The following is a 13309-nucleotide window of genomic DNA, read 5'->3' on the forward strand; positions in this document are numbered from 1 at the left end:
GACTGGCACCTTATCTATAAGTCACCTGACTGTCACACAATATGGGGAGATGCTTGCAGATACCATTGGCCTGAACTCAGAAGACCACGGGAACTCTACAAACAGGAATGTCTCCTGGGGTCCAGTAAAGTTATGTTTGAGGATTGGCTTCTCCTCTCAAGTAGTATCTTCAACCTGTGTCTCTAGGACTTGGACTGAGTCACCTCAGAGACTTTCTTCCTTCTAGATAAATAATTCAATGGGCTTTCTGGTCAGATGACTCTGGCCAGGACACAGGCACCCCAAAGACTGCTAGGTTTCAGGTGGCTAATTTGAAGTGGATTGAAATAAAGGCTCCAGATCCTCATCCCCTGGCCCTGGCATGTCTGCTGTCTCTACACCTATAGTAATGATGAGGGTTGAAGCCAGGCCTCACTCACCTGGCTCACTCCTGCTGGGCTGACCCTTCTCTTGCCATGGTTACTGCAGGACCATCATGTTTGGGCGGGTGATGCTGAGAGATGCTCTGCTGAGCCAGGAACATGTGCCATCTCTTCCCTTCACATCATGGTGTAGCTGCCTAAGGGGTCTGTCTGCAGATGGGTTGGTAGGAGTTGAAATAAGCTGGGAGAAAGGTACTTGCCATTCTCTGATACTGACCAGAACTTTCCAACCTTGAAGAACCACTGAACCAGGCCTCTGAGAGTAGTTTCTATGGTTATGTGAACTCATTGAATCAAACAGGGTAACCAGATGCTGCCAGGAGTTGTGGGGTGGAGAACGCCATTGACTTCTGACTTGGGATGATGATGGATCTTCTACCCTCAATCTCATAGCCCAAGGAAAAGCCAATCATTTCATCAATGACAAGTCATTGATGGTGTATGGTCATTCCCAACAAAGTGTAGTTCCTGTTGTTTATGGGGGGGGGGCACTGCTGGCAATAGCTCATCCGCTTCACAGAGACACTCAGACATCCCTTTCACCCCTGCCCACAGCAGCTGGCTGGACACACAAGCCTTCTTTAAGAAGTCCTCCAGACCACAGTCCTCCAACCACAGACGCTGCCAAAAGGGCAGCTGAGTGAACGGGAAGATGGGGGACTCACAGCCCCAGCCATAAGCCACCATCAGTCCTTGGCTCTGAAGACACTTTTCTTCCAGGAATGCCACTTCTACTCCCAAGCGCCGAGTACACCACGAGGCTACCCGTTCAACCAAAGGAATGAGGAAATCATGGTTTGTAGTTAATTCTCAACTACGTAGACAAATGGCTATACATATTTATGATGGGAAATTTCATTATTTAAAAATTCCACTGCAAATTTCTAGCTCACTCCATGAAGAATGCCTGCTGAACAGGTTGCAAATTAAGAACAATTATTTTTTTCTCCTGCATTTGAATGGAACTTACAGCTAAAGTCATTTAAAGGGGTTAACATCAACCTTAATTAAATATTAAAGTGTGCCTGTACCTGCTGCTATTGTTGCCCCCTCGAATAAGATATAACCTATTTTTGACAAGTTTTCATCTTTCTCTGTGGAAGACGCTACATGAAACCAAATCAGTGGCAAAGAGGAGAGTAATGAATAATCTATTTCATATTCCAACAGTACCCAGAGCTCGGAGTGGAAAAAAATATTCAGTCAGATGATGGCAAGAGGCTGCTGGGGTACCACATGACACAGCTAATGTTTAAATAATAATAATAAAAAAAAGCGATAAACAAATCATTAGCCCTTAACAGTTGTTTAATGCAATTTGTTAATGAACGTAATGGTGGGGACTAATAATGAAAGGAAATAAAAACGTCTAAACAGGCGCCAAGTTGCTGGCGATGTGCAATTATTTCCTTGTCAAGTTTTTATGATTTAATGAGCCCCTCTGGGACTGACGGCTGTCAGTCAGTCGTGACTTTTTGACACCATTACAACTTCAAATACAGCAGCAGGCAGGCTGTTTTCCTCGGATTTGAAATACTGAGATGATCTGACAGTTTTAAAGAAAAGATGTGCAAAAAGAAAAAAAAAAGAAAAGAAAAAGAAAAAAAAGGCAGAAAGAGGGAAAGAGAGACAGTGGCTTGTCTTTCTTTCTCGCCACCCCCCCACCCCCTTCTTCGACAGGGTAGATAATCTCTGGATGCTGTTTGGTAATGAAAACCCAATCACTGAGGTCATTATCTGATGAGGTTTTTGGAACAGGCAGGCTTTTTCCCCCCCTCTTTATTTCTTTACTTAATGATAACCCTCAATGGGCTTGCCCCGCATGGGACGGCCAGAGCTGAACAATTTTGTTCACCATTAATTTCAGCCTTTGAAGCTCAGGGCTCAGAAGCAGTAGCAAAGCAAACCCCCCACCAAGCTGGTTCCAAAATAAGACAATCCAGCCTGCCTTAAACAGAATAGCAAATGGCCTCCCAGCCCAGGCCCGGCAGCTGACGTCAAGCTCGCTGCACTTGCAGGCGTTCGGTTGCAACGTGGAACATTTAAAACTCTTTACAACTTAAGAGACCTTAATGAAATTGCTTTGGATTCTGGAGCACAGTCGCATCGCTCTATTTGTTCTGTCCAGAAACCTGGTCGGTGTGATTTTTTTACGGCCAGGGTTTCTTCCTTCTCTGAGTCTTCACCTTTATCCCGCCCCTGTACCCCACCTCCCCAATATCATTTTTAACAAAGGCTCAACTTGAGAAATAGTCATCAAAAATCATTTGAAGTCTACATATTAAGATCCTAGAGGCTTTCCCAGATTTTTGACCTGGTTGGAACTGTGGGTTTTCTGCCTTTCCTGGTGCAGCAGGGAAGAAGAGGGACAATTTGCCTCCCTTGGGGCTCCTTTGAGCTTCTCCAGCAGCAACGGGAGGGCCAAGCGGGAGTCTAGGGGGGGCTTTGGATCAGCTTCCTCACAAAGCGCTCCTGACCCCAGCCTTAGGAGTCCCTGGGGGGGGGGGGGTGGATGGAGCTAACAGGTCAAAGGTCATCTGTTTACCTTCCTCCACTCCTGAGGCTGAAATGGGGTAAAATCTCAGGCAAGAGCTGATAAGGAGATAGAATCTGGAGGACAAAGCCATTAAGAAGTGAGAAAGGGCTCCTTGCTCCTCATTTCATCTACTTCTACATGACGTCATGGTCTTAGCGATGGACACAGGGGCCAGCGAGTTTGGAGGATCAGCTCAACCCGGAAGGCTAGGGACCTTGGCACGAGTCTGGAGGTGTGAGGGGGGCAGCTGGGTAGCTGCTTCTATACTTCAGTAACCAACAGTTTCGAAGGAAGCCATCAGAGAGGTGGAAACCCTTCTCGAGCTTTAGTGTTTCAAATGAGGAGGTGGTTTCCTTGCTTCTTAATGGTTTCTTCCGTTTAGCACATTCAGAGTTCCGTTATCAGAATTAAGGATGTTTGTGGGGAGAGATCCCTGAAGCTGATAGGAAAATCAGCACAGCTTCCTACTCTTTCGATGTCCTACTTGGCTATGCCAAAATCCCACACCATTCCTGTAAAGTAAAGGCTGCAGCTTTATTTACGCAATACTAAATGATTTATCTGCACATATGCAGGCCCCGGCCTGTTTCGATAAGTATGATTTCTCGGGTGGATTTTACCACTCTGCGTTTCCTGTCTAAATCATAATGGTTCTCTTTCTGGGTTGGGGAGGAAAAAAAAAAAAATCCAGTGCTGTACCCAGGTGATCTCAATCCATGGGCATAGGTGGTTAGCATTTTTTATGAAGGGAACAGGTTTGCTATTCAAGGATTCAAAACATCCAATTATATTCAAAAGAGAGTATGAACCCTGGAAGTGTCTATGAAGTCTTAAGAAAAACACATTTTGCTTTATGACTAGGGGAAAGATGACCTCAGCTTGGGCAACTTGAAGCCTGATCATAAATGAACTCATTTTGAACGCAATTCCTGGTTACCTCGGACAGAAAAAAACCAAAGAAAATCACAAAGCATGTTAGAGGTTTGAATACACAGTGAATTCCGGAAGGCTTTGCTAACAGTTATTAGTGAAAACCCAAGCTGTCCTTTTGTAACACGCGGCAATCCCTTGTTCTTTCAAAGGAGGTTAGTGGGCATTTTCCACAGTTTATTTCTAGTGGATTATCCTCTAGGACTCTACCATATTTATAGTCACATTTGAAATTTCACACTGACGGAGTCATGTTCTTGCTCTTCCTGAAATATTCATGTTGTCTTTACATACTGGAATGGATGTGGAGAGAACCTTGTCAGACCTTTTGCATGTACGAGGGCTGCTTTTGGCCATGAAAATATTACAACCGAAAGGATACAGAGATGCTTACACAGGTCAGGGGAGAAGAGGTCACAATGAAATATGGTGCCTGGGCTCACTTTGCCAGCAAATTCTGGGCTGTATGAAATTTTGGAAGGCAAGGAAATTGTTCTTGTAGCCAGTAATCCAAGTTGTGAAAAGTGGATATTGGGCAGGCTCAGGCAAAAATATTCTTGGGTTAAAAAAAAATAATTATGCCTAGAATAACAGGGAAAGTGCTACGTCTGTTTCCTGCACAACTGACATTAAATACCCACTTTGAAAATGAAAGCACTTAGGCAGGTTGACTATATTCATTATACCTGGGTGGGCGCAGGTCGGATTGCTATGGCCAGTTACTGGCCCTGGCTCCTGCTTTTCAATGCGTTTTTACCCTCAGACATCACAGAAGGACAATTCAGTGATAAGAGCCGTATGACAAACAGCACCGCCCCTCAGCAGCCCTCGTGGCTGACTCATCTTGCCCCCTCCCAAACCATGACCCCTGACATGTCCACAGGACCAGGAAGAATGTCACCAAGGCTATTTTGGTCCATAGATGAAATCACCAAAAAGGCAAATAAACATTCGCCTGCCCCAATGAAAACAAATCTGGGTGAAGACAAACCTAGGAAAGGAAACCGACCCACATGCAAACAGGAATAGAAAATATTTGTACACTCTTTGCACTTCAGCTGAGCAGGGGTGAGGGAGAGGGAGGGTCACTCAGGGCCTGTCAGCGCAAAAGAATGATTCATATGACCATTTTGTCTTAATTACTCAGAACGACCCATGGTTGCTGTTTATCAAGGAAGATACATCAGTGTCTTCTGACAGAAAAAGTGATCGCCGTCAGGATGGTGATGACCAGGATGATGCCCAGGATGACGAGCAGGATGCGGCTCTGGATGATTCTAGGAGAGAGCAAAGGAAAAAGAAATCACAGGGATGAATAGAAGACATTCCAGCAAAGATCATCCAAGATCAAGTTGGCAAATCAAACGATGGCTTTGCAGATGTGAGAGGGAGGTGGCATGTGTGTGTATGAACATGCATGTGTGTGTGTGTGTGTGCGCGTGCGTGCATGCTTGTGTGGGTGTGACCAAGCAGCCTTTTGGTTCTACTAACGATGCACAAATGATTCCACAGAGATCATCCCGCTTCACTCGGAGAAACGCTTGCTGCAAAGCTAAAGGGAACCCGATGGCTTCCGAGGCTCGGAGTGTAATCTTTAAGTGATCAAGGGCCCCTTGTGAGCGTCTCTTTTTAATTTAAAAGGTGATACAAGCCTCAATTTTTTTTTTCCCAGTGTTTCCTGTTACAGTAAAAGACTCTAAGGAAACATATGTCAGTAAGGTACTTACCTGTACAAAAATACCTGGGGAAAAGTCAAAGAGAGACTTGGGGAGAAAATGACAGGATTAAGAAGCAAGTGTCAAACTTGCAGCTCAGGCTGTGAAACCGTCATCTGTCACCGGGGCTCACGCTCTGTGTGTGACGCCAGGAGGAAATGTTACATTTGCTCCATAGCAAAAAAAAAAAAAAAAAAAAAAAAAAAAAAAAAAAAAGATGGAAATGAGAAATTATCCCAAGCACCCAGGTGCCTCCTGTGCTTTGGGGTGGTGAGCCCTCATCTCTTGGGGCGCTAACCTCCCCAGCTCTGGCTCTGCCAGATTCCGCCTGGGAGCTGGAACTGGGAAGGAGAACCAGGGTGGAGACGCAGCCCCACAGTGCCTATGCAGAGCTGCTGATGAAGTCGTTTCAAAATTTGTTACTTCATTCTGAAAAAAGAGGTCGAACATCAGAATGCTACCGAGACTTTCAAAGGGAGCTATGTCCAAAGTCTCACCCATGTCTGCCCTCCCAGAACCAGATGCAGAAACAGGGACAGTGCCTGCTTGTTGGTCTAACCCCTGTCCGTTCTTGATCACCCTCAGGCAAACCCCACTCGCCCATCCTCAGACAACAAGCAGGAAAGGGGCTGCTGCCTTAGTCTAGACACGGCGGGGTGGGGGTGGGTGGGGTGGGGCCTGAAGGGCTTTCACAGGGATGAGCTGGGTGGGGCTCACCAGGCCCCCTCTGTAACAGAGACCCCACCTTCCTACTTCAAATGTTTGTGAAGAAAGGGTGTTTCTAGCCTTTTCCAGCTTCGGGATGAATTTCTTTCTAGGAAGGATGATGACATCCTTGTGGTTGCAGTGAGGGTCCCTCCTGGCCACCCCCTTCTTCCCCAAACCTAAATGCATGGATGGAGACGGTCCCATCACACAAGCCCAGTCCCTGGAGGCCCGTGGAAGGACTAGCTCTCTCTCCTCCTGACAGGTTACAAAATGATCACATTTGCTGACACGTCTTCCGCAAAACTGCTTTAGTGCCTGTGTCCACTTTGCTGGAAGGAGATGAATCATCCTCTTGGTCCTCATTCATCAAGTAAGCCTCAGCTCAGAACTGTCTCGTTTATTTCTCCTCGTCCCCACTAGAAAGGCTGCGCCCCGACATTAATTCTCCTGTGCTGACAGCTAATTCAGACTTAACAGGCCATATTTACTCAGGAGGCAGGAAGATACTCCGTCCCCAAAATAAATAAATAAAACGGGGACCTCCTAGCTTGTTAAAGGGAGGCTAATTATGAACACGGATCGGTGCTGCTTGGCGGCTGAATTTAAAACTCAATTGACTTATCCTTCCCTTTCTCCGGAAGGGGCACAACTGTCCCCTCCATATCCCGTTTGCCCAAGTCACTGTCAAAATCTCTATTTACCACAGTCACCCGCATCAGACATGCAAAGGAAATCAGCAAAATTGAAACGCAGTGGTGAAACAGATTAAAAGCATGAAAACTCTTTAAAATTCTGCCTTAAGTAATATACAGTCTTGTGTCTCTAGGTTGACAACCATTTTATTTGTGGGTTGAGGGCCCCAAGGCATCCATGATGCTAATTTATAAAGGATTAACTGTGGGTGTTACTTATTTAATCGGAGGCATGGTTAGAAAAATGAATCCATGGGAATCCCGAAATCCTCAGCTCTTCCCCGGCCTTTGCTAATTGGGCTTCCCTCATCTCAAGGCAAAGGGGAGCTTCACAACTGATCTCCCCTCACAGCTCGTGCCTTCAATTCACTGGGCACATGTTCCATCCCAAGGCCTCACCGCTGTGTCACAGCCGGCCAGAAAGAGTGAACTGTCCACTCTCTCCTTGGTGCTGTCACAGGGTCTGCAGCCTGGTGGACCCTGCGCACGGCACAGTAACTGGCACGCAGGCTGGAAAGAGCGCGTCCACAGCGTGGTGATGAAAGGCGGTCCTGCCGTCACTGTAATTATTCCTTTCCAGGGAGGATGGAGCAGAAATCTGTGCAGGCTTAATTTGTAGGGGAATCTCAGGGAGTCTGCATAGAAAGACTGATGCTAAAAGCTGAAGGTTACTCCCAAAGAGGGAAACTCAGACCATCATGCCTCTGAAAGCACCAGTCAGTGGTGGTGGGAGAGAGCATTTGTTTTCAAACCAAAGGCTGGCAGGTATGTCAGAGAAAAGGTATAGAGGGAGAAATAAAGAGTTAGGACAGAGTTGAAAGTAGGTTCGACTCTGGCCAGCCCAGCAACCCAGCATTGGACCTGAAAGGTGTTGGGCAGATATAGGCCCTATAAGGACCAGAGAAGTGAGCTGTTGGTGCCCTGGGTGGATAAGACCGAGCCAGCCAGGAGGGGCAGGCACTTGGTGGGTCCATCTGTGAGGAAGCCTGGAGTACTGGCTCAGCCAGAGGCTGCCAGCAGGTATTGCTACAGGCAAAGCAGAAAGGAATGCAGTTTGGAGAGAATTACAAAAACAAGCCAGGAAGAGGGGTTCCCAGCTAGTAAGCTGGAGCAGGAACTTTGGGGGAAGCCCAAAGAAACTTCCTTCTAACTTTAGGCAAGGGGCCTTTATGTCCAACTAGGTCTGCAGCAAGCAGTCTTAATCTCCCTTTTGAGAATGCAAAGTGTGTTTACCCAGTAAATAATTTAAGAAAGAATATACACTTGAAAGAAGACATCCATTGAAACAGCCAGGCTAAATTGCCTCCAGGCAGAAACTTGTGCATTTGCATGCTGCATTCTATTAAGTGAGCACACTGTGGCTTTAAAAGAATGCAGAGCCAAATTAAAAGGAATGTGGGCCGAAACATCAAGGATTCTCCAAGTTTACATTATGAATCACAGTGCTGTTGATACAAGATGAATTAACCATTTACTTTGAGGCTGAACTCACAAAGTACTATTGAAAATACTGATCCCCCTGTGGAACCTAGGGAGAGGCTAATCTTTCCATTGCCAGCCTCCTCCCCCTCCAGAAACAAGCTCCTGCGTGTGGCAGCCAGAATCGGAATGGTAGAAAGCGCGTTCAAGGGAAGAAGGCAGGAGCAGCACCTGACACAGCTCTGCTCTTGTTTAAGGAGCCCAGTGTAGCAGGCGCTACCAGCATTCACCAGTATCCAGGTCTGCTCTACTTCTAGGCACTGAAGCTCTTACCTGTCCCTTGATATTAGGCGTGGCCATGCAACTTATTTTAGTCAATGGAATGTGAGCCAAAGGGCTGGGTTTCACTCCAAGGGGGAGGCAATTCACTTTGCAGTTGTCTCTTCCCCGATAGTTCTGATTTTGGATCTATGTTGCATGAACACAGGCACAGGATGGTGGGGACTCAGCCTGGATCTCTGAGTCAGCCCATTGCCTCACCCGGAGACTCACCTACAGTGGGCTTGTATGAAGCCAATGAGTTTTGCGGGTTGCTTGTTATAGCAGCATAACATAAGCTATCCTGACTGATATTGTACCACCTCCCTTTCTCCAATGAGACGGTGAGTATGGCCAAGTCAAACGAGGCTCTGTGGTTTAAGGTATTTCAGAGTCAAGGCAGGAGGGAAGCTGATAGGACCTTTTTCCTTTAACAATAGGTTTTTACCCCTTGGTTTTCAAAAGATGGCTCCTCTTCTATCCACATTGGTTATAACACTTTTCATGGAAGATTGGGAGCTTCTTTCAGTTATAATAAATGCCACCGTGTTGATGAATGGCGAGTGATGTGTCACACATAACGTTTCAGAAAGCTTACCTAGGCACTCTGCTCCCCATGTCTGACAGATGTTGGCTGCATTCATTTCTCCATTCCAAACTTCTGACGCCATCCCTAGCTCCAATGAAGAGCTGTGAACTAGGCCAAGATAGTGAGTGTATGCCATGCCTCTGGCTACAGCAACTGGACCAGGAGTAGACATATGACCTAGACTCATCCAATAGAGTGAATTTCAGAGGCTTTGCTTGGAATATTGGGTGATCTGGATTTGTGGTGTTTGGATGTTAGGCCTGGAACTGCTGCAGACATTTTGTTTCCAGGGGACACCAACCTAAGAAAGAAGCTGACCCAAAGAGGACAGCAGAGTTGAAAGAATGGGAGAGAAATGGCACTCCAGCCCTGAAGACAGGGTGAACTTCTAGGAATTCAAGGGGGCCGCTCCTACTCAGACCTCAGAGATGCACAAATGACACAGAGGCCCAGCTAATCACAGTTCTCTATGCCTTGTTCAGAAATTGGCATACCACCCTTCTTTTGGATTTTTAGTTCTATGAGACTATAAATTAACTTTATTTTTCAAGGCAGTGTGAGTTAGGTCTTTTTTAGGTTGATGTTTTTAGGTTGGTTCACTCTGATTCCAAAACCAAGTCCTTGATCTAATGCACTTCCTCTCCACCTCTTCCAAGAGTTTCCCCATCACATCCTCTCTCATGTTTCCCTGTGCATCTCTCTTTCCACATGGCTTCACAAGTTTCTTTTTCTGTGGAGGTTTCTGTACTAACAAGTGGACCTTCTAGGGTCTGTTTTCCCTTTGTCTTTTGTATTCCCAGTGCCTCCAACAGACCTGGCACAGCTATTCTCAAAAACAGGCTCGGATGAGAGACTGTCCCTACGTGTGCTTGCCTAAAGTTTCACGTAGTTCTTCCTCCTCCTGGTTTCTAAGGGCTACTTGTAGACAAGCACAGCTTCAGGAGTTAGCTATTAGCTACCCTCCCATTAAGGATGCCAGCAGTGTCTAAACCTTTTACAAGCCTGCATTCATTAGCTGGTGAGAGCATGACACTCCACAGGTTCAGTGCCCCGTCCTGTACACGCTTCCCGCTTGGCCACCAGGCCTGAATAATGATGCCCCACCTTTGGGGTCTGACAGAACAGAAACAATTGGCAGGACAATTAGCAACCAAGAGAGCACCTGTAAACTCAGTACAAAGGAGCCAATACTTGCATCTCTCTAGGATCTTTCCCAAACCAAGTGCCTCAGGAAAGGCTCTTCAAGCTCTATATCCAATTCAACGTTAGTATCACCACAAAGACAAGCAAACGTGTAGGAGAAATGGTTAATATCAACCTCTCACTGACTTTAATTGGAAGCATTATTTTCAAAGCTAAGTCCATGATTGTCTCCGAACTAGAGTTGTGTGATTATTAGGCCATCTGATAATGCCCATCCAGGGTCTTCTATGCCCTGCATCTTTGGGAGGAATGCCCAGCTTCACCCCAGGAATTCAGGGGGGCTGGTCCCACTTTGACCTCACAGATACACAAATGACCCAGAAGCCCAGCTAATTACAGTTCTCTATGCCTTGTTCAGAATTTGTTTAGAAATTGGAATACCACCTAAGCAGATAAGGTGCTCTGGGATTATTTTTCTTGGAAAATCAAGAAAAAGGTACTGTTTTTACAGGGATTGACTGCAGAGACAATGGAAGCCTAGAGTTGCTGGGGGCCATGAACACTATTTAGGAAGGGAAACTGCATGAGGGAAGAAAGTCAACCCAGAGCAACACTGAGCCAAGAGGTGAAGAAAAAGAGGCAGGTTCTTGAAGACATTATTTGAACCCTTGGATCCTTCTGTGTGACTGAAACTTAAAAGTCACATAGAAACTTGCTAGTTAAATGACTCAAACAATTCCCTTTTCCTTTTAGCATGTTTGGTTGGGACTTTCTCACTTTCAACCATACTGATTGTAGTGAGTTGAATAACACTCCCCTTGCCCCCATTTTGTGTTCACCTAGAACCTCAAAACATGACCTTATTTGGAAATAAGGTCTTTGTGGATGCAAGTCATTAAGGATCTTGAGAGAAAATCATCATAGATGTAGGGCTGACCCCAGTTCCAAGGACGGTGCCTTTTTAAGAGAGGACACAGAGCAACAGAGAAGAAGGCCATTTAAAAACCAGAATCAGAGTCTGGGAAGATGCTGCCACAAGCCAAGGAATGCCTGGGATCACCGGACTCTGCAAGCGGCAGGGAAAGATTCTTCCTGAGAATCCTGAGAGCCTCTGAATTACTCAAACTCATACTTTAAACTTCCAAACTATAAGAAAATTGTGAAAAAAAAAAATCCAGTTTGTAGGACTTTCATTATGGCAGCCCTGGGACATGAATATATGGAGTTCTCAGATCCAGATAAGGCTCTCAACCTGGCCATCTTGTCTTGCCTTTTATGGACAGACTGTGTTCCATGCATTGCCCCCCCGCAATGCTGCATGGCACATTTACTGTGGATCTGCACAAAGTCCACCGCTGAGGACAGGACAGTCCCAGCTCCCACCTCCCAGTCTGTTCCTTACAAGCTTTTCAGATAGCTATGGGGCTCAACACCTTCATGAGCTCTTGTTTCTTTCACTTCAGATGAGAATTTTTTACCTAGGAGCAGAAGCAGGTAGCTGCCCAAAGCTTTGTGTGATGAGAAATCTGAGGGGACATGTCCCTCAATACTCTGCCCTCTGGGATAAGCCATTTAAAATAGGAAGACATGGAGAGCTGTGTGGAGATTTCTAGACCTACTAAACATAGAGCTTCCATATGATCCAGCAATTCCACTCCTAGGTATTTACCCAAAGGACACAGAAACATCCATTCCAAAGAACACCTGCACCCCTATGTTTATAGCAGCACTGTTTACAATAGCTAAGCTTTGGAAACAACCCAAATGCCCAAAAATAGATGACTGGATCAAGAAGATGTGGTACATACACACCATGGAATATTACTCAGCATTCAAAAAAGATAAACACATGCAATTTGCAGCAACATGGGTGGCACTGGAAGGGATCATGCTCAGCGAAATAAGCCAGAAAGAAAAAGAAAAATACCGGATGGTCTCACTCATAGCAGGAATCTAGAAAACTTAAATAAGGGACCAGGAAAATGAATAACTATAAGAAAGTGAAAATCAAAATCAACAAAAAACTATGAACTAGAGACACTTTTTGGGGGGTGAGGGGCGGGAGGGGAGGGATTGGGGTCAGAATGGGGGGGTTGCAATTGTATGGGGAATATAAAAATAAAATTTATTAAAAAAATAAAAAAAAATAGGAAGACAACCAGATGTTTTCTCAGGGCCAACTTACTAAGCCAACGTCCACCCTGAATGGTCTACACTGACTGACCCTAGTTTCAGAGTGGCCAGTTATTTGGGAGTCCTGAGGGAATGGGACAAGGCTTGAGTTTGTTCTCCAGCAAGGACCTGTCTCCTGAGGATACAGGAGCCATCAGCTGAGCCCAGCATACCTAGTTAGGTCCTGAGTGAGGACTGCAGTTTCTTCACCGTTTCCAAATTCCTACTTAAACAGAGATTAACCACCTTTTCTGTTCAAAAGCCAGAGAATAAATGTATTGGTTTGCTAGGGCTGCAATAACCAAGTACCACAGACTGGTGGCTCAAGCACAGAAATGTATTACCTCACAGTTTTTGAGGCTGGGAGTCTGACATCAAGGGGTAAGCAGGGGTGAGGTCCTTCTAAGGGTGCTAAGGGGAATCTGCTCCACGCCTGTCCCAGATTCTGGAGGTTTGCTGGCAGCCAACATTCAAGGTTCCTGGCTGTCAGAAGCATCACTGTGATCACGTGACCTTCTCCCTCTTTGAGTATCTATGAAGAAATGTCCCTTCTTATAAGGACACTCCTTGTACAGGATTATGGGGCCACCCTGCCTCAGCATGACCTCATCTTAACTAATTATATCTGCAAGAACCCTATTCTGAAATAAGTTCACATTCTGAGG

At 45.8% G+C, this 13309-nt stretch overlaps 1 protein-coding gene across 2 annotated transcripts in view; it reads right to left on the reverse strand.

Annotated features, from left to right (window-relative positions):
* Nucleotides 1–5071: 5071 nt before the first annotated feature.
* VTI1A (vesicle transport through interaction with t-SNAREs 1A) overlaps nt 5072–13309 on the reverse strand; it is a gene marked incomplete at both ends in the record, with an annotated part of 321439 nt that continues 313201 nt past the window's right edge. For both annotated transcript variants that reach the window (XM_084245633.1, XM_084245632.1), the window contains one exon: nt 5072–5165. In XM_084245633.1, coding sequence (XP_084101759.1) covers nt 5072–5165 — 94 coding nt within the window. The remainder of the gene's footprint in view (nt 5166–13309) is intronic.

Source organism: Talpa europaea (genome assembly GCF_964194135.1).
Source record: "Talpa europaea genome assembly, chromosome: 10".
NCBI classification, from domain to species: Eukaryota; Metazoa; Chordata; class Mammalia; order Eulipotyphla; family Talpidae; genus Talpa; species Talpa europaea.